This window comes from Melopsittacus undulatus, chromosome 1 (assembly GCF_012275295.1).
Source record: "Melopsittacus undulatus isolate bMelUnd1 chromosome 1, bMelUnd1.mat.Z, whole genome shotgun sequence".
Taxonomy (NCBI): domain Eukaryota; kingdom Metazoa; phylum Chordata; class Aves; order Psittaciformes; family Psittaculidae; genus Melopsittacus; species Melopsittacus undulatus.
The window spans coordinates 97,682,596-97,703,101 of NC_047527.1; the positions used below are offsets into that span (position 1 = coordinate 97,682,596).

Here is a 20,506-nt window from a genome sequence, read left to right on the forward strand (position 1 = left end):
CTTCCCACACTCCTGTGTCTCCAGCATGTGTGTATGGGCAAGTATGTTCCTCTACTTCCAGAAGCTCTGCTGTGCTAGCAGAATATACATAGGGGGTGACCAGACCTGGCAATGACCAAATGCCAGGCAAGGGGCAGCAAACAGGAGGAAAATGCCACCTCAACAGCTCCCAGGACAAGCTGCAGGATGCCAAGCCCAGGCCTGTGCAAACTATAGGGTGGCCACTCTTCCTGAGGAGTAGTCCAGGGACAGCACTGGAGCAGCAGCACAAGCACATGCAGGCAGTGTGCCTAGGATGCGTTTCCAAGAGACTGCAAGAATCTTTGGCATCCTCATACTTCCCCATGCTGCCTGCAGTGACCAGGAGAGTGACGGCAGAGTGGGGAGGTAGTACCTGGATGAGGTTGGGGTAGAGCCCAGCCATGAGGACTCCCTTGACAAGTTCTTCCTCTTCACTGTACTGGTTACATACAGAGGATGGCATGGTACAATCAGATGGGGATGACACCAGGAAGGCTTCATAGAGGTTCTCAGAGAACTGCTTGACAAGGCCTACAGAGAGGAGACAGCCCCAAGAATGAGACTCGCCCTATCTTTCACCCCATTGAATGAAATAACCCCAGCAGGGCAACACCAGGTCTGGCCTCGGAAGCTCAGCCTCAGACAGGAGACATGTCTTGCCCATGGCCTCTCTGGCACACAGGGCACATCTGCACTCTCAAGTGCCAAAGTCAGAACCTGGGCCCATTCCAGCACCTCCCGCCCTGTCTCCCCCATTTCTGCATCATGTTCTTCACCAATGCTTCAGCCTTCACAGGGGACAGAAGGGAGATGCAGGCCTCTGAGACTCACCATTGATGAAGCGAAGGCTGGGGCCATACAGGTAATAGTCCTGGAGGTAGTTATCCCTGGCACGACTGTCTCTACGCCTCAGCACCTCCTCCCAGCCTGCCACGGCCCTGACAAACGCGAGGTGATCGCTCCCACTCTCCCGGCTCAGAACAGCCTTGGCCTGGGAGACAGAAAGGTGCGTCAGCCGAGCAGCAGCCCCTTCCCTGCTCACTTCCCACCTTCCTTTAGGAGGAGCTCCTCACCTTGTCCACCTCTGCACGGTTTTGCAGGCTGCTGCTGAAGGGGTCCCGAGTGAGGCAGGAAACGATGACGAGCAGGGGGTGGAGGCAACGGTAGATGGATGCCAAGACAATGGCCTTTGCCAGCCGAGGATCTGTGGAGATCTGGGCAAGGCGCTTGCCCAAGGTGGTGAGGGCTTCCCGCTGGTCCAGCACTCCTGCAATAGAGCCACCCATGACAGCTTATCCCTCAGCTCCAAGTGGGGACAAAGTGGTGGTCAGTGGCCTGGGGGAGCCAGGAGAACCCATCTAGTGGGCTTGGAAGATCTGGCATAACCTCCAGAAGAGGGATATGGCATAAGTGACAGCAACAAGCACCCAGAACCTCCCAGGTCTAACTGACCCGAGGCCAGATGACAACAAAAGCCAAGCTACGAACTCTGGATCACAACATTCCTTCCTTCCTTCCCTGTCATTCCCCTCTTTTCTATTTTTAAACCTTGGGAAGTTCTCACCACTTCTTGAGCAGAGCAGCGTGGGAAATAAGACAGCAACACAATGTGTGTGGTTTGGGAAGTTCCTATCAGCTGCCATCCCTATCTAGGGACAGTCCTGCCCAGTCTGTCCCACAGGATCCTGTGCCAGCTTCCACTTCCCATACTTAGCAAACATGTTTTCGTCACACCCACCCCAGGACACAGCCTTAGCTCACCGATCTCCTGCAGCAAGATCACTGCTTCATCCACAGCTTTGATGTCAGGGCTGTCCAGAGCTTTGGAGAGAAATTCAACTGCCTGTAACACAGCAGGGGGAAGGGAAAAGAAAAAGAAAGGGCATGTTTCCCACACAGGAGCATGGGAGAGCCCTCAGGAGCCCACTGGCCTGCCCCAGGGCCCCAGACTGCAATGGTTCCCTCTTTGTTTGCCTACAGGGATATGAGTTCAGCCCACATTTGTTGCAGTCTTTTAGACATACTCTGTAATCTAAGTAATCTATACATTTCCTGATTGTAAGTTCCCTAGACACCACTGAGAGCATTTAGGAAAGCAAGAACTAAAGTCATCAGCATCGTGAGGTTTTCCTACTCATGTCTGTGGTCAAATCATGCCTCGAACTAGCACCAGGCAGACTGCTGGTTCACTCGTCTGCAGTCCTGCAGGCAGGTACTGTGCTTACTGTTTTCTCTGGCATGTGGATCTTGGCCTGAACCACCAGGTTCTCCAGTGGGGTGCGCAGGATCTCTGGAACCTGGTAAGTTGGCATCTTGTCCAGGCGGCTGCGTGGGAAGAGGTGATAGGCAAATCCTGACTGACAGCGACCAGCACGCCCTCGCCTCTGCACCACATTTGACTTGGACACCCACACTGTCTCCAGGCAGGACACCTAGGGGAAGAGGGATTAGGCATGAATGCTCTCATAGCTCTCTGTCTTCTTTAAATGCAGCTTTCCATCCAGCCTGCAGGCCTCTAGCAGACTCTCTAGCAGGCAGCAGTGTGAAGGCCTGAACTGCGCAGTGCATGGATGAGACCCTGATGCCATCTGCTGGACACCTGCCTTGTCTCCACATCACACCACAGAACTCACCAGGGGCTCCTCACACCACGACATACCCTGCAAAGCATGGTCCCTGCACACCAGTCCTGCTGCCTGCAGCACAGGCACTGCAGGGGCTGCAATGAACTGGGTTAAAAGTGGGCAAAAATAAAAGGATTAAGTTTAAACTAGAAGTGGTGTTGAAGGTGTGAACTGCCGCCCAGCTATGTCATAAGATGTTCTAGCATGGGGAGGGGAAGGGCAGCAGTGTAGGGCCAGAATGCAGGACCCAGCACCACCAGAAACATGGCTTGAGAGCAGCACACTCCCCGCTCTTAACACTGACTAACAAGCTAAGGCATGGGGGGTCAAGACAGCTTCAAACACGAGCAGCACCTAAACAGGTCAGAGCTGCCCTGCTTTGGCTAGAGGTTTATAATGAAATCATAGAATAAGGCAGAAAGCAAATGGAAAAGCTACAGTGTAACAGAGAGATTGGACAGGTGCAGGATTTGCCTTTGATTTCTTTGAAGACAACAGACTTTTGCCTGCACAGCAGAAGTCAGTGCGGAGCCTGGCAGGGAGCTTAGTACAGGCAAAATGTTCTCTGAACGATGAGTCAAACACTCTGTCCCCAAACAGGGACACACCACCAGTGCTTCAGGTTCCTAATGGGAAGTGGCTCTATCATCCCATTAATGGCATCTCAGATGTTCTCTGAAAACAGCCACTAGCTCCAGTACATTCCAGAAGCAAGAAAGCAGTAGTACCTTGGTCTTTAGATCATAGCGTTCCTCCTTGTGTGTGCCACTGTCCACCACATGGACAATGTCATTGATGGTGATGGAGGTCTCAGCGATGTTGGTAGCCAGGACAATCTTCCTGACACCAGGTGGAGGCCTCTGGAAGATGTTTTGCTGGTCCATCATGGGGATGTTGGAGTGCACTAGGAAATAAAACTAGTCAGTCTTGCTCTGCTGTGCTGCTCTGCAGTACAAGGCCAAGGTACAAGGGCTAAGAATCTCTGCTGCTTGCACCATTACCTCCCGCTTCCAGAAATATGGAACAAAAATGGGGACACCACTTGTAAATATTCATTGTCAGCAGTTTCCTGCCAGCCAGACCCCAGCAAAAGTCTGACACACATCGTCTGGCAAAGCTCCATTTCAGCTGCTTCAAACTGTGGCTCAACATCAGCAGGGGCCCCAATCACCTCCCATTCAAGAGACACCAACAGCACCACCAGCACATCCCTGGGCCCCAAGAATAAGTCCCACTCCCTCCCACACACCCATTCTGCAGCTACCCCTTTTCAAAAGGCCTAGGAGCAAGGGAGTGGGGTTGTCCTATAGCCATTTGGTCTCACTTGGTCAAGAATGGTTAACAGCAAGGGCCTGTAACTATTCTACTTGAAGAGGGAAGACAAAACCCAAAGAAAACAACCCCTAAATTCTTATAGCCTTGCAGAGTAATCCTGCCTTTTAGTTTAAAATTTTCCTCCCAAGATAACAAATTCACTGACCTAAGCTGACCTACAGAGTACATCTCCATCCCACAGAACAGGTCTTGACGATCTCTGTAGGCTCAGCATGCAGCTACAGCAAGACAGAATTTGGCAGTTTCCTCCTTGCCTAATTCTGAATTGCTGGAGGCAAACAGGAATGTGGTTTCTTTGATCACATACAGGTTTGGATGGCCTCTGCTAGGAGCAGTTACTTGTGCTTGACATGCACAATTACACAACAGGTACATACATCAGAGCACACAAGCTCGCTCTGCAACAGAGTTCAACATCTGAAGGGGCTCGTCAAGTCAACTGGCCTATAAATTCTCCTGAATGCTGGGGAGGAAAGGTCTGGCCCTGCCATCTCACCTGGCAAGACAAGGTACCGGCTGTTCTGAGACCCAAGCATCTCAAGCAGGCGCTGCTGCACTCCTTTGATTTCCTGCCAGCCAGGGAGGAAGCAAAGGATCCCACCTGAAACAGAGCAAGAGTTAAGGAAAAGCAACCTAGAAATCCAAGTGCTCTTCCCAGCTGCAGACACAGAAACAGCTTCTGCTGCATGAAAGAGACACCCAATATTTGCCCAAGTTCACAGCAACCTTTAGCCAAAGAAACCCAAAGAAAAGAAGGGCCCTGGGTATGTAATACCCCCTACCAGCTGATCTCTAAGGAAACCTGCATTATCCTTAGCATGAACAAATGACAGCATCCTGACCTGTATCAGTATGGCCGGCAGGACTAGAGAAGTAACAATCCCCTTGTACTCAGCACTGATGAGGCCACACCTTGAATACTGTGCTCAGTTCTGTAACCCTCCTGACAACAGAGACACTGAGGTGCTGGAGCAGATCCAGAGAAGAGCAATGAAGCCCGTGAAGGGTCTGGAGCACAAGGCTTACAAGGAATGGCTGAGGAAACTGGGGCTCTTTAGTCTGGAGAAGGCTCAAGAGGGACCTCACTGCTCTCTACAACTACCCGAGGTTGTAGTGAGGTGAGGGTTGGTCTCTTCTCCCAAGTAACAACTGCCAGGACAAAAGGTAACGGCCTCAAGCTGCCCTGGGGGAGGTTTAGACCGGATATTGGGAAAAATTTCTTGACCAAAAGGGTAATCAGGCATTGGAACGAGCTGCCCAGGGCAGTGCTGGAATCACTGCCTCTGGAAACGCTCAAAAAACATGCAGATGAAGCCCTCAGTGACATGGTTTAGTGGGGGACTTCGCAGCCCTGGGGTAACAGTTGGACTTTATAACCTTAAAAGATATTTTCCAACCTAATTGATTATGTGATGACAGATCCAGACATTATACAAAATGAGACCCAGGGAAACATTTGTCTAGACTTCATACTTGCTATGTGGTATCTACTTCTGTAAGCTCATTAGGACAAGGTTTTATAGGCAGAAAAAAAAATCAAGCCAAAGGCAGTTTGAGAGGCATTACCTACTACCTTTGAAATACTTCAAACTCTTAGAAGTCATCTGAGAGTTCTGCCTTCTTCACAAAAGCCTCCCAGGCAAAGACGTTTAACAGGGATGGGTCTCCAATACAGAAAAATAACTAAATTGCACAGCACAAGGTTGCAAATGCTGGAGCACAGACAAGTCTTGCCCTTCTTCCCCCATCCTTCCAGAACAGCTGAATCCTGAAGCACTAACACTGGGGCACTGAAGATTCAGATGATGTCTTAGCCAGATTCAGAACCAGCTCATGCCACACTGCTTGAGACTACTCAGTTAAACAGGAATTGGAGGTGGCCTTGCAGAAGTCAGCTCAGCATCATGTTCTCTCTGTGAAGAGTCTGGGCTCTGCAAGGTTCACTCTCTGCTGCTGCAAAAGGAAAGGGCACACAGGCAAGACAGAACTTACCCGGCTCTCCATGGGCATCAATCTGGAGTACGAGGTCAGTGATGAGATCAAGATCAAGGACACATTCATCATCTGATTGCTGGATAGAACAGGATGACACATGCAGATAAATAAGCAGCAATCTAGCAGAGAGCAGAAAGGCACACAGCTTCCCAGAGCATCTTCTGAAGAGAACAAATGCCTGTACTTGGACAGTTTGCCCAAGAGTAGGAGCCAGGAACCTCAGGAGCCTGGTTTTGGCTCCATCTGGAACCTGCTCTGGTCACAACTGCTGCCAGTTTCCTCTGCTGCACAGTGAGAATATACAGTCCCTTTTCCTTCTCCAGACTTGGAAGCTAACCAGGATTTGCGTACCTCTACTGAACAATATCTAATAAGTAACAAAAATCACATGAAATTCTGGGGGACAGAACTGTGCCATATGCACCTGGGCCGTCAAAGCCACCAGGCACAGAGCAGCAGTTTTAAAATCCCTCAGTAATTTGGAACACACCTATTAGGCCAGCTTAAAGAGCATGGGTAAAAAAATCCCATCCACAACAGAAAGATTGCCCTGAAGACAATGGGACACCCTGGGCAAGTCTGCTGATGAGACAAAACTGGGAGAAGTGGCTGATCTACCAGATGGCTGCTCAGCCACAGGGAGCGACTGCTACAGGCTGCAGAAATGGGCTGACAGCTTCTAGTCCAGCAGGCTGGACCAGGTAATGTCTAGAGGGCACTGACAACCTCAATGATTCTGTAACTCCAGAACCCACAACTGAAGTGAGATTACCCACAGCAAAGAGTATGTGTCTGGAGGGCATTTTCCAGAGGAATAGTTAAGGCTAGCTGCAGTCAGGGAATTCAATCACACAGGTCGGTGAGCACTTAGGTAACAGACTGCTGGGAAGTCTTGGACCAGGCTTGCACAGAGTATGCAAGCATTCAAATCTGCATCTATGTATATACATAGGGAAGTACAATGAGCTGTTAGCTTACTCAAATATAAACAATCTTCTCATTAAAGAGAAGGGACAAAAGCAACTCAGGCCCAAATCTGAAGTCATCTTTATCCATAATTAGATCAAAATACTCTGGGATTCTACTAAGCTGACTTTACCTCATGAGGGTTGACATGGAATTAAAGCTCAACAAACACTGTCCAACAACTGCAGGGAAGAGGGAGCAGTTCCAGGCCCAAACCCTCCCCTGATGACATGCCAGAAGTCAGTGCCTCATCCAAGGGAAACAGCTTAACCCACTCACCCACCTTGATCTCATAGTGCCGGTGTCGGTGCCGGCCCAGCTTGGCCAAGATCTCCTCCAGATAGTATTCCTTCACTGGGTACATGAAACCTGGCACCTTGACCACAGGGCAATCCCCAAAATAATGTGAGAAACGCTGATTGTCTCCTGTGGCACTCATTAAGACCAGGCGCAGGTCAGGGTTAAGCTTCTGGATGCCCTTGAGCAATATGAGCAGGAAATCAGTGTTGACATCTCGCTCGTGGACCTCATCGACCACAACGTGGCTGACACCCTCCAGGCTGGGGTTCCCCTGCAGCTTCCGCAGCAGGATGCCCACGGTGCAGAAGAGGAGGGCTCCTCCCCTGGCAGGTGGCTTGCTCTCCAGTCGCACCTGGTAGCCCACATTCTTCCTCATGTTGGGACCCAACTCTTGTGCCACACGCTGGGCAACTGATATGGCGCTGATCCTCCTTGGCTGGGTGATCACTACGTTGCAGCGGGCACCACGTCCCTCCAGGATGTAGTGTTCCAGCAGGAGCTGAGGGATCCTGGTGGTTTTCCCACAGCCTGTATCTCCTGCTATTACCACAACAGGGTTCTGCTCAATGGCCGACAGGATGGTGTCCTTGTGAGGATCTACGGGCAGTGGGTGGCTCTCCTGCCACGAGGATCCTCTCCTTTTCCAGAGGGCCAGGAGATTCTGGCTAAGGCGTACTTCTTCTGCTTCCAACATAGGTATATATGTCTTCCCTGTGATTGCATCACTTATGGCACCAGATTCCTTGCTCAGATTCATCATGTCATCCGCAATCCGAGGCCTGGATTCCCTGATGTCCACTGGATACTGGAAGAGACAGAGAAAGTTGTCAGGGACAAAAAGATTAGTATTGGTCCCGAGAAGGACCAGAAGGAAGAAGCGCCTAGAACAGACTTGGCCTGACTGGCTTTGCAGTCACCATGAAGTTTTGCCAAAGTTTTATCAGATTTTAGGTAACTCAACCACTTACATTCTGAACTGAGGTTATTTAAAATGAGAGTTATCTTGAGCAGCTCTCTGCATTTTCCTCATTGCATCCCCTATTTTAAGAGGGGTATTAATGCTGACAGGCACAAAACAGTAACTTAAGCTTTCCAAGGCAGTGGCTACACTGCACACAAGTGACTCAATGGCCCCTCAAAGACAACTTTTGGAAACTATCAAGTTACACCACCACCCTTCCCCCCCTCAGGAAGCCCAGACATGTAGCTTGCACAAAACATAAGCATTCAGCTAAGCCAGAAATATTATATCTTGGCAGAAGAAAAAACATAAGTCCCACATCCCACAGGAAGAACTAAAAGGACCAACAATAGGTCACAAATTGTCAGGAACACAAATCAAAGCATTGGCCCAGATGTCTGCAGGATTAAAAGTTCAGCTACAAATCAGTACTTCTGGATTCAGCCTTGTTCAGAGACACAGAGCCCTCCCTTTCACGCTCACATTCATGAAAGCATGGTAGGCAGACCAAGTTCCTTCAAGATGCTGCTGGTTTTCCAACACTTTTCACTCTTAGTTCAGTCACAGCAGGTCATTCAGAAGCAGCTGCTGTCTTCGTCAGTCTTGGCTTTTAGTGAATGTCCTATAAAGGATATTCACTACTGCTTGTTTGCTTTACAGCATCTCTAAAGATACTGAAAGATAACCCGAGATCTTTACTGTTCAGGCCCAAGCACACCACATCAGTGACTTGCCAACTTCCAAGTGCAAACATTATTTTCCACAACTTCAATAAGCTCCACATGTTTGCACTGAGCTATAATTAACCTCATCTTACCTTAGTGCTAACTCCTGTTTTCACAGTGAATGCTACCTAGGAACCCTTTCTTGGCACTGTTTCAGCTCCTATGGGTGTCTGTGCACCACTGATCCACCAGAAAGAGGGATCTTCTGGAAGGAAGCTCCACCAGCTGCCTGGGGACCTGCACCCACCACTAACGTACAACAGTGTGAGAGACACTGCCAAGGGGAATGTGCTAGTACCAATACCCAGTCCATGTAAAGCTACAGGGCACAACAGCAAAAGAGTTTAATGGAACCAATGCCTGCACAAGGCAGCATTCATAAGCTTACAAAGGAGACCAAAAGTGCACCCTATAACAACCCAAAAGCCAAATAATGCACACAAACATCCCAGATGCATAGAGAAGGCCCACTGCCCAGAATGGGCCTCCCTTCCCCAAAGGTCAGCAAAGACTGGTCAGGTTTTGTGGCAATCTATGGAGCCATGAATTCCCTCAACATTCTAAAATGAAGCTTTCAACCACATGCAATTCTTGAAGTTAAACAGGATCAGCCAAAGGTGATTCTGACAGCTGATCAGGCCTTACGTGATTCAGATAGTTCTCAATCTTGCGCAGGGTTGCCTCGGGGACTTTGATGTGGCAGGGTTTCCGCTGGTTCTCACCAAGCTCCCGCAGTGAAGTCATATTGTACATAGCATGGCTGAGGGGGTTGTTGTTCTTGTCCACCAAGCCAAGGCTCTGCAAAGGAGGAGGCAAACAATGCTGTCAGGTACAAGACTGCTGCATATAAAAGTACTAGTATATAGAGCATGTGGGTCCTACATGTTTGATTAAGCTCACTCCTTACCCTATATCCCAAATCCAACACTGCCTGCTTTAGCCATAGCAAGAAAAACAAAACATGATCTCACCTCAACTCACCAGTGAAAAAGACACACTGGAGCCAAGTGGTACCTGCTCCCAACACAATGCTCAAACAAAGGTCTTAAACAGACCCACCACAGAAACAGCAGTCACAACTGCATCTGACAAAACCCTCTTGCAAGGGCTGGTAGCTCTCTTGCTATGGTACTGATACGTTGTGCCAATTCAACAGTAAGTCCTACACTATTCTTGGATGTCCCCTCTGCTGACTCTAGGGTCTGCAGCAAAATATTTGGATTAATTCACCTACAAGAATGAGAAGTCTGACCCAGTAAACAGCAGCAAGGTAGCAAAGAGTACAAGCTAACACTTCCAGGTGATCCCTACACATCATTATTTGTTGAGGGTTCAAAACAAGAGTAACAGCCTTCACAGGTCAGACACTGAATGGGTACAACAGCAGCACGTCCTAAATCCCAAGATTTGGAAATCCATGTTTATTAAACAAAAGTCAAGGATTAGAAAGTTTCAGGCATCACTCTGCTCAAAAATGGAAGTCAGGTGCAAGGAGCCTCTACTCAGACCAGTTGATACAGGATGTAGGAGCTATATGCACTTACCTTCAGCTTCTGACAGGCCAGTGCTGCTGCTTTGTTTTCTGCCTCCACCTTGCGACGGCCCTTGGCAGCAAAAGTCATGGGACAGGGCCAGCGGAGCGTGAGCTTGCAGATCTTGGTCTTGGTGCCTACTGTACGGAACTGCATGTATTCCTAAGAGACACAAGGGACGGGGGGAGGTGTTAACAGCCTACATAACTAGGCAGGCATTTCCAAATGCACCCCAATACTTTTGGGCAGAGCTTTATTTGTTGGGGTTTTTTGTTTGTTTGCTTTGATTTTTTTTTTAAAACAGTTCAGTAGAACAGGTTTACTGCACCCAGCTGAACCCCCCTAGCTCACAAGGCACTGGCTACACCAAAGTGAGAGTGGGCAGCTGTGTGGAGAACATCACTGAAAGCCTACGGGGTGGAGCACAGCTACTGTTTGCTAAGCACATAAGGTCTGGAAAAGAGGTGGGTGACACATACCAAGGAGGAGGATCACTGGATACTGGCAAGAACCGAGTTGTGGAAAGATTCCACCAGCACAGAAATTATACATTGCTCCAAGTAACCGAACTTGTGTTTGTTGCAGATATATGGGGAAATGCAAACCTACTGCCTTCAAAACTATTCCCCTTAATTCAGACAGCTGCTCCTCTATTGCCCTGGCCTCAAGTAACAACAGTCCTCATGTTTTTATTAAAATATTCCTTCAATTCTCACCACAAAGTCTTTTCCTTGCTCTTCAGGCTGACTTTTCTAAACCTATTTTTAATTTCCGTTCTCTCCCTAGTTCCCAACTGCCCCCCAACAGCATCCAAAGTGACTCCAGTTGGGAGTCTTCAAGCTTCATCCCTGGCACAAATCAAACAGCACCTTACCTTGACTGTGGAGGAAGAGGTTGCAATCTGAATCACTTGGGCCAGGAGATTTTTGGGAAGTGGGAATTGGGTCAGGGCACGGATGGCAGTGTTGTCATCTGTCATTTCAATGGAACTCCCTCCTCGGCTAGATGGAAGATGGAAACAGTTGATATACAAATATCTGCTCCAGGCTCAGACCTACCTCACTTTATGTCTCCTACTGAGGTCCTGAAACTATGTAGTTAAAGGCACAGATAATTCTTGAGCATCTGAAAAGTCAACCTGTATCTTGCTACTGAAATCTGTCAGTCATGTAACAATCACCCAGTCCAACAATGCCACCTACCAAAAAGCAATGAAACCTTTAGACTAACACTGTAAATCTGACAACACCAACAGCTTGTAACTGATTTAATAAATAATTCTGAATACAAAGAGCATCCCTAAAACCAACCTCTACCATCAAGTCCTTAGAGATTTTACTCCTGTTGACTATTAAAAATCCAAGATTTGTGCTCATAAATATGAAGTCAAGCAAGCAACTACGGTGATGAAAAGGAGCAGGTTCAATATTGCCCTCAAAACCAAGGTGGTCAAAAAAGGTGCACAATTTCTGGGAATAGAAACCATTTTAGACCCAAAAGTGTCAGGCAGGCAGGTAACAAGCAGGCAGCAATCTATCCAGAGGGAAAGACCCCAGAGAAGAAGCCTGTGCCTCCCCTCATGAGGACAGTCAGGCATGAAAACAGGCTGCCTACCCACTGCTCATATAGCAATGGTGCAGTCACCAGTGTTCAGCCCCTCTACAGGGCTCAACAGCAACATGGGAAGCTGCAGCTCAACTATGTTGAACTGCAGAGGTGCACAAGCTACTGATGTCCCATTTACTGCCTTGGCTTAGCAGCTATCAGGGCAGACATACCTTGCATCTCTGCCTGGCATTCGAGCATCCGGATGTGCCATAGGCAGATAATCAGAAACATCAATTGCTTCTTCTTCCAGCTCTCCTTCCTCCAGTTCCCCTTCCTCTAGCTCCCCTTCCTCCAGCTCCTCTCTTCTCATTGCTTTAGGCATCCTGCCCTGTTCCATGGGCTGGATGGCATCATCTGGCTCCATCCGTCGCCAGCAGGTTGACAAGTCAGCAAGAGATGGTCCTGACTTGGAGCGCCACTTTCCCTCTGAGCACCACCTCTCATCTGGACAGCCAAGCTGGTCAGCAAGGAGACGGTACTTTGCAGCATCAAAGAGCTCATTTCTGGGCCCCAGTAAACCCCAGCCCTGCAACAGAGAAATGCATTCATTGGTGGCTGCAGTAAAGAGATAGAAGTGTTCAGGGTCAGTTTGGACGGGGCTTGGAGAAGCTGATCTAGTGAAAGATGTCCCTGCCTGTGGCAGGGTGGATGCAACTGGATGGTCTTTAAGGTCCATTCCTACCCAAAGTACTGTGTGATTCTATAAACTACAGGAAATCAAAACACATCTGGTAAAGGAGAGAAATCCAGGAGCAACTTCTTCATATCCCACAGAAAAAGAGAGAAAGAAAAAGGACTTTCAGAAACTTAAAGCTTTTCTCCTACCATTATTTCTTAAGAAAGGGAATCTGTTCACTAACTTCACTTACCAGGGCACAACTGCTTAACATCTCATGGCTTGTTAGAAAGGGTGGGCCAAGATTTATCAATATTTTACTACTGATTTATGGCTGACTAGGTTTAAACCATGACACAACTATATTTAGCATCCTGAAGTTTTGAAACCTACCTTGGAGGATTAAATGCATCTCTCTTTGGAAAGCCTATTCTAAACAAGCATAACCTTGAATAACACAAGATGAGAATTCAGGGAATGGTTCATCTCCTTTCTTTTCACAGGAACAGTTATTTGTATAAGCAGTAGTACAACCTCCTTACCCTAGTGGCTTTTGAAACAGAATAGTTCCTAATCACTGCTGGCCTACCACCTGCATTTAGGACTGAACCTTACATAAAGCTCCAAGCATACCTAAAGTGCAACACATGCCATGTTTTACTAGACCACTGCAATAAATTAGAAGATACATCTTTAGGCCTCTCAGTGGCCATGTATCACACAAGACTGCATTATTTCATGCTACAGGAGTGCCTCAGACAGCAAGAAATCACTTTGCCAGCTGCCGTACTCAAAGCCACTACATTCAGACACTCTGCACCAGTTAGACACTACCACTCTTCTTGAACTGATGACTATTTATTTAAAGCATTTGTATCTTCCCATCATGAGTATCTTCTGCTGGGTTACACGTTTAGCTGGCAAAGCACCAGAGTTAAAGCTTTGTATGCTGGATCTGTGGTTTCAAGAGTGCTGAAGTTTTAAAGTTTTAAACTGAAGTACAGTTTAGCCATTTTCAAAATCTGGGGAAAAACATAGTGTAAACATAGGTAAGAATTTTTTTCCCTTGAAAACCTGCAGACTCTCAAAGAAATTAGGGAACAATGCTTTTGTTGTGCACTGACTAGTGAAGCTGAAACAACAATATATTTCCAGTGAATGAGCATCAACCATGCTTCAGGTTGGAATGAAGTCAGTCAGTGAAACAGGTTTTGCTAATCACAGAATTAAAGAAACCAGCCTAGAAACAGGGGCCAGCTGAAGAAAGTTTCATGCTGCAATTCTTAACTTCTGAAGGCTAGTTATGTCTTAATGTAGCTTTCTTGATTTACAAGCAAATCAAAAAGCTCTCTTACTGTTAGAGCATCTGCAGCCTCTTTTCTAAGCTCCTTAGTGGGAAAGGATCACTGCTCTTACTACATACATGAATGGGAAACTCCAAACCAACTCGCCTGAGGTTAGAGACAACAGTCAGTGGCAGAGCTGAAGACAAAACTACATCTTATTCTCAGCCATGTAACACTATCTTCAACATGACATTTATAACTCTACTGCAATTGCTTGATACTGGCAGTGCACAAATATCGACTGTTTCCAGACATAAAATATCAGCAGATTAGCATAACTTTAAAAGAGTAATCATAAAACAGAACATGTGATCACCACACTGTGGTTTACATAAAGAGGAAACAAGAGCCTCCAAGTACTGCGCTTGCAAACACACACTGGTAGCCTGACACAAGTGTAAGTTAGTGAATGGTAACAACAAATATACCTGAGGGAAGCTCTACTAGCCACAGATGCTGAGACTAAGATAAAAGCTGATTATGGTCTAGGGCATAACAAACAAAGGTCAGAACTCAATTTAGTGAGTTCACACCTGGCTGAAGCAAGTGGGCTTTTAAGCTCAAATGGATTCAGAGAGCTCAAGACTTCACCCTCTACCCCTGATTAAGAGAGAGGCCTTAAGAAAGGGAACAGGTAAAAAGAGAGAAAAGTCAGAAATCACATTGCCAAAATGGATGAGGCCTGCACACTCAGAGGCCTGTTTGCTCAAGATAAAGAGGAGCATAAGCTCACCTTGAAGAGCTGACATGCTGCAGCTGCTGCCTGCCTCTCAGCATCAATCTTCTTGGTCCCATAGCCTTCCACTTCCACATTCTTAGGCCACTTTATATGCAGAGTGACTTTCTGAAAAGCAAATATAAGCAGCAAAGTGAGGCAGTAGAGAATAATCCCTCTCCTCCAGCAGGAGCATACCTACTTCAAACATCTCTGAACTCTGGGCAAAGAAGAGAACTACAAATGAAAAATCTCAAACAAACCACTTGTTTGGTCACTTTCATGGGAAGCTCCGTTCCAGTCTTGTAGAAAGAAGAGCCTGAAAAAGGCACAGGAGTTGCTCTCAGTCACACAGAAGCTGCAGGGCTGGGCCAGACCCAGAAGCCAGGCTGACTGCCAGCACAGTGCCACATACTCTGGGCTGGAGTTTCACAGGCTGCAATGTGGCAGCTCAGAGGAATCAAATGCCAACAGCTTGTTACAAGAACAATTCAGATTCAGTTAGCTGTTCTTATGTACAGTGCAGCATACCAGACCATGACTGAGAAGCACCATTCACCCTCCAACACATTTCCAATTGTACTGGCAAGCAAATCTTCCTAACTGCTTCCTTATTCTAATTTTAACCAGCAGCACATTGTACCACAGTTACACAGGCTACCATACTCATCGGGCACATGGGAACCCAGCCTTCAGTACATGCTGCCCAACACAAGCTATTAAGAGAACTAACAGTACCACCAGAGCTCCTCTTACACCATTGCAGTCTGATGAGAGCAGCTGAAAAACCTGCAGAGGCAAAGAATGCCGAGAGCTGAACCCTGTCCTTTAAAAAAACCCCAAAACACTCCAGATCAAGAACTCATTCTACTCCTGGCCCTGCAGATGCTGTAGCTGAGTTTCTGCAAGGCTCAAAGGAGGGAAATGCCTAAGGAATTCTCTCCTGTTTCTACAGCAAAGATGAAAGGTGGCATTTCAGTCTGCTGGGAAAACCCCACCTATAAGGCTAGCAAAAAGGCTCCTGACTTTTCAACAGTCTACAGTTGGCTGGCTGACTGCCAGCCATCTGAATCTCATCTCCCTGTAGGAAATTGCTGCGTACTTTGCCTAAGGGCTAGGCATGAAAAGGCACAGATCTGATGAGAAAAAAAATTATCTCATGAAGGCCAAGTTACTTGGTGCTCATGAAAAAAAAAACTTGTTCTCTTCCAACTGAGACTTCTCCAGGTTGTCTCACCCATCCTTCCATTCCCAGACACTTCCTGGGTTGCTGGGTTTTGGTTATGTTTGGGTTTGTTGTTTTTTTTTTTGTGATTCAATCCTCATTTTTTACAAGAGCTCCTTCTTTAGTTGTTGTTTTTGTTCTTAATCTGAAGTTATCCTCAACATTAATCTATTAAACACTAACAAGAACGTGAACTGATTACGCAACCTAAAATGATGAAGCATTGGTTATGGTATTCCAAAGTTTAAGTTAGGAAACTGCATTACTGCTCAAGGAAGAAGCAAGAAAAAACAACTCACAAATAAAAAAGGAACTCTAAAGTAATTATTACTTATGTATTGCATAAAATGCAGGGATGCTTAAAAAGGATGTGGTAATAAAAACTGTCTGGGAAATTTCAGACAGAATGCCATTGGAAAATGTTAATCCATTAGAACTGAATCTTTTCCTGGAATGTATGTTACAGTTAAACTTCAGCTGGAAAGTGCTCTCAGCAATAGAAGGAGAGCTGGTATGATAAAAGAAGGCAAGGCCTTGAACAGAGAGCACCCATCGGTTAAGAACTTCTGCTCTGTTTATAGCAGAAGTTTATAGCAGTTTTGGATCTGGGCCTCTCGCATCCCAGTGAGAGCTCAAACCACTTGGCAAACGGTTTGCTTGGAACTCCTCTGCTTCACTTCACAAAAAAAGAAAAAGGATTCTGCATTTCATTTTGCCCTTAAGTAGGATTAGAAGCCTCCCTTCACTGCAAACAAATTCTTCTTTGCTGATTGCAACTTAACATTGGAGGCTTAAGCATTTGTTTTATTAGTGTCTACAGTAAAATCCAGGCCTACTAAGGGCTAAAGTATAGCATTTAAATTTTTATTTTCTAAAGCAGTTGGATACACATCTGAGTGCAGAATACATGCCTCTGCTGAGAAAAGCTGGTTCCAGCAAGCTATTTAAAAGGAAAAAAATTCCGTATTTCCATACACAAAAGGAGGACAGCACTTCCGTTTATATACCTGTTAAAGTATGTGAAAATAAAGAGAAACAAGAAGACATGAGAACATTTCTTATTTGAAAGATCACATAACTGGAATTAAAACACTTCTGTAATTTTCTCTACTACAGAATTACTTCTTGGACTAGCAGCTTTCTTCGCTCACTTCCCACTCCATGTGCCACACACCTACCCACCACCCATCCCAGCCCAACAGGATTTACCTTTTTTCTTGGCCCATTGGTGTGGATGTACACCAGCTTGTCCCTCGCATGAGAAATGCCCAAGGCTCGTCCAATCACGCTGTTGAGCAAGTTTTTAGGCTGTGGAAATTCTTTTAATAAGTCTCTGGAATCTAAAAGAAAAAAACAACAGAGGAACTAAATGTCTCAGAATTCTTGTGCAGTCCTGTTCAAAGACGTGTTCTGACACCTGCCTCACTGCAGCTCTGCGAGCATTCATGTCTCTGAGGTTACAGATAGAAAACTAAGCAGAGGTATTAAGTGGTTCACCTACATCTCCAGGCATCAGCAAAACAGCACACAGGAGTGCAAAGTCTCCTGAGCTTCAAATGGAAGATGACAGACACTGCAAATCCAAAATGGGCAGTAACACCATATGTGCCATTCTTCTCCCTAAACGCACAGTCTGTTTCTCCCCATTGTCTTTTAAAAGTATTGATATCCTGTACTTAGAACTGCAGCACTGACAGACTCACTCCATGATTCAGTGGTACTAACAATCACCTAACAGTCTGGAAAGACTTTTTTCTGCAAGAAAGAACATAGTATCAACAGAAAAAAAGACTATATATTGAATCTGAATACAAATATCCTAGCACAGAATTGAAAGCCCAGATTAAAACAAGGAGTTGGTTTTGTCTCCTCACGGAGGCAAAAGCAGCTCTGTGTCTGTTCTTTGGTACTGAAAACAAACTGTGCAGTAACTATTTTGATCAGACTTGGTAACTGCATCCCCCTCCTGAACTACATGTATCACCTCGGGGTTAAATCAAGGGTCGTAATAACACACAAGTTCTACTAATGGCTGGATCTAGAGTGTAACATGAAGTAACGCTTGGAGGCTTCTACCTGAATTGATTGAGATGGCTTGGTTAGCTGGGAATGCAATTTTGCACTCACTGCTCAGAGAACCCCCTAAAACAAGTTTGCCAATGGTCTTTGGAGATAAACCAGCCCAAGGAGGAAGCCAAGGAGCAGTGTCAGAGGCAGCAGGTATTGATGGCAGGTAGGACTGGCCAGCGCAGGTCCCCTGACCTGACGGATGAGACTATGGCACTTGCAAGAAGGAGATATTAGTGGATTAGTTCAAATCACTCATTTGAAAACAACAGTAACAATAATAACCAGACTGCCCCCAGACAGAGCAATGTCTCACCCACCTCATGTTCCAGCCTCCTCCCTGGTGCCAGCACCAGCAGCTTTAGCTGGTGAGGAAGCTGCTCTAACACAGCCCTCACATGCATTCTTGTTGCACTCAGCACTATAGGGAAGAGCCTTTATTTGAGCAGCCCAAAGCAAGATCAGATTAAGTTTAATGTGATAACAATTCCAGAGGTAATTACGCTACAGAAACAGGCAGATCCAACAGCTCACTGCGGCTGTGAGGGGTAGATACTACTTCTCCCAGGCTCTGGCACTACCACTGCTTCAGCTCTGGCACAAACCCAGTCATACTGGGAGATCATTTGCAGCCCTGATCTGACAGAAAGCTAAACCAGAAAAAATAATTACTCAGGTCTTTACTGGGCTCACAAGTAAATCAGCCAACTACACAGTCCTGCAGGTACCCAAAAGCAGTTCAAGAGAACAGGGAAGAGGAATGTGATCTCCATTCCAGCAGCAAGCACGGCCAAGCCCCTCTCATCCTATGTTCAAGCACGTAAAATACACGCTCCCCAGGCAGTTAGAACTTCATTGATCTTGCAGGCCACCAATGGGTTTGAGCACTACTTTTTACAAGCTTCTAATTCTCTAGGGGTATTCAGGGGAAGCTACATCGTAAGTCAACAACACACTATCACTGGTATCACCATAATCTGGAATTTCAGATTAAGCAACAAACTCCAAGGAATAATGACCCAAGAGTCACACTCATGAGAGCATCACCAAGATCTGCCATCCTGTTTTGCCTAAAACTCTGACTGTGGAGTTTCTGTAATGAAGATACACAATAACCAGCTCTGGAGAAGAAAGCAAGCACTTAAAGAGAGGCTCAGTAACACAGGCATATGGAACAGCCACCAATAGGCTGCTTAGTGAAGGCAAACTGCAGTTATGAGTATATATTATGAGGGCTCACCCAAAAGCTGACCGAATGAGAAATCACAGGTGTTTCAGGGAAAGCAGAAGAGTTATGCTGTACCACTGCAGGCCCAAACCTTGTCTGACTGTGCTATGTAATGAAAAGCGAAAAAAAAAAAGGCACGTTGCTGATCATATCATCCTCTCAAGGAAAAAAAACCACACACAAAAAAAACCCAAAACCAACCCAACCCAGCATGCTGATCCAAAGCTCAGGAAAAAAGTAATCACTGGTGACACCCAGTTTTGAAGCTTCTTCCTCCAAATTACCTGAATCTCAGAGAAACCAGTTTCAGAAGCCAAATGGGTCAGATACTGGAATTTGGGTTCCTTAACATATACAGGGAGATGCTGAAATACAACCTCCGTGGCATGCGATAACATTGTCGGGAGCTGGGTATCATTTGAAGACAGGTCGCATTGTAATTTGACAATTGGCTAATTCTCACTCCCAGCTGGAACCGCCTCAAGTTGGCATTACTTTTCAAACCAGTACATAGAGGACAAGCTGGTATTTGGGGGCAGCATCAAAATGAACAGATTAAACCTGCTGCCTGCTCAATCCCCTTCAACTGTATTGATATTGAAAAGACTGTGTGACACACAATGGGCTTTCTGCCACTCTCCTCTGCGTGATGCTCAGCCACTGTATCTCCCATTATAAAGAATAATACAAACAACCCACCGGCTGCTGTTTCTCACACATACGTAGGCAAAATCCTTGGACAATTATAGGGGAATAGGCAGGAAGCAGTCTGATTTCTGAATGCTATTTGTCCATGAATTACCTTCTATGTATTGGCCAGGAGAGCATGAAAATGGTCTCAACCTAACAAAGAACTACAAGCCAATTTTCTGTAATTACACAGCAAATGTAGTATTCCTACCTCCTCACACAGCAAGTACCACTATATTCAGACTTTGACCTGCTCAGGAGAACTGGAAAAGTGACTAAGGCTTTGACAGTCTGCAGTTCTATTCCTTTCCACACTGCTGGGATGCATGGAGGGAGGAGTAACACAATTCCCAAATGCACTATTAAACTCACTTCATAAATGAGAAATTAAAAATAAAAAAAGCAGCACACAAAGCCCTCTGACCAGCCTGTATTACTCGGCCTCTAGCTGCTTCCTCTTTCAAAAACAATAACCTGAGATATTCTATGATAAGTAACAGGCAGAGGTATAAGCACATTGTTTTTAAACACCCTTCAAAAAACAAAATGCAA

General features: G+C 46.3%; 1 protein-coding gene across 5 annotated transcripts in view; it reads right to left on the bottom strand.

Moving 5' to 3' along the window:
• DHX30 (DExH-box helicase 30) overlaps positions 1–20,506 on the bottom strand; it is a 35,888-nt gene that overhangs the window by 3,098 nt on the left and 12,284 nt on the right. For all 5 annotated transcript variants that reach the window (XM_034069099.1, XM_034069261.1, XM_034069315.1 and 2 more), the window contains 15 exons: positions 17,179–17,309; positions 14,763–14,873; positions 12,238–12,593; positions 11,334–11,460; positions 10,472–10,621; positions 9,573–9,725; positions 7,225–8,046; positions 5,973–6,051; positions 4,477–4,581; positions 3,374–3,549; positions 2,247–2,453; positions 1,783–1,864; positions 1,095–1,288; positions 853–1,012; positions 395–552 (listed from right to left, as the gene is read on the bottom strand). In XM_034069099.1, the coding sequence (XP_033924990.1) occupies positions 395–552; positions 853–1,012; positions 1,095–1,288; positions 1,783–1,864; positions 2,247–2,453; positions 3,374–3,549; positions 4,477–4,581; positions 5,973–6,051; positions 7,225–8,046; positions 9,573–9,725; positions 10,472–10,621; positions 11,334–11,460; positions 12,238–12,593; positions 14,763–14,873; positions 17,179–17,309 (3,011 nt within the window). The remainder of the gene's footprint in view (positions 1–394; positions 553–852; positions 1,013–1,094; positions 1,289–1,782; positions 1,865–2,246; positions 2,454–3,373; positions 3,550–4,476; positions 4,582–5,972; positions 6,052–7,224; positions 8,047–9,572; positions 9,726–10,471; positions 10,622–11,333; positions 11,461–12,237; positions 12,594–14,762; positions 14,874–17,178; positions 17,310–20,506) is intronic.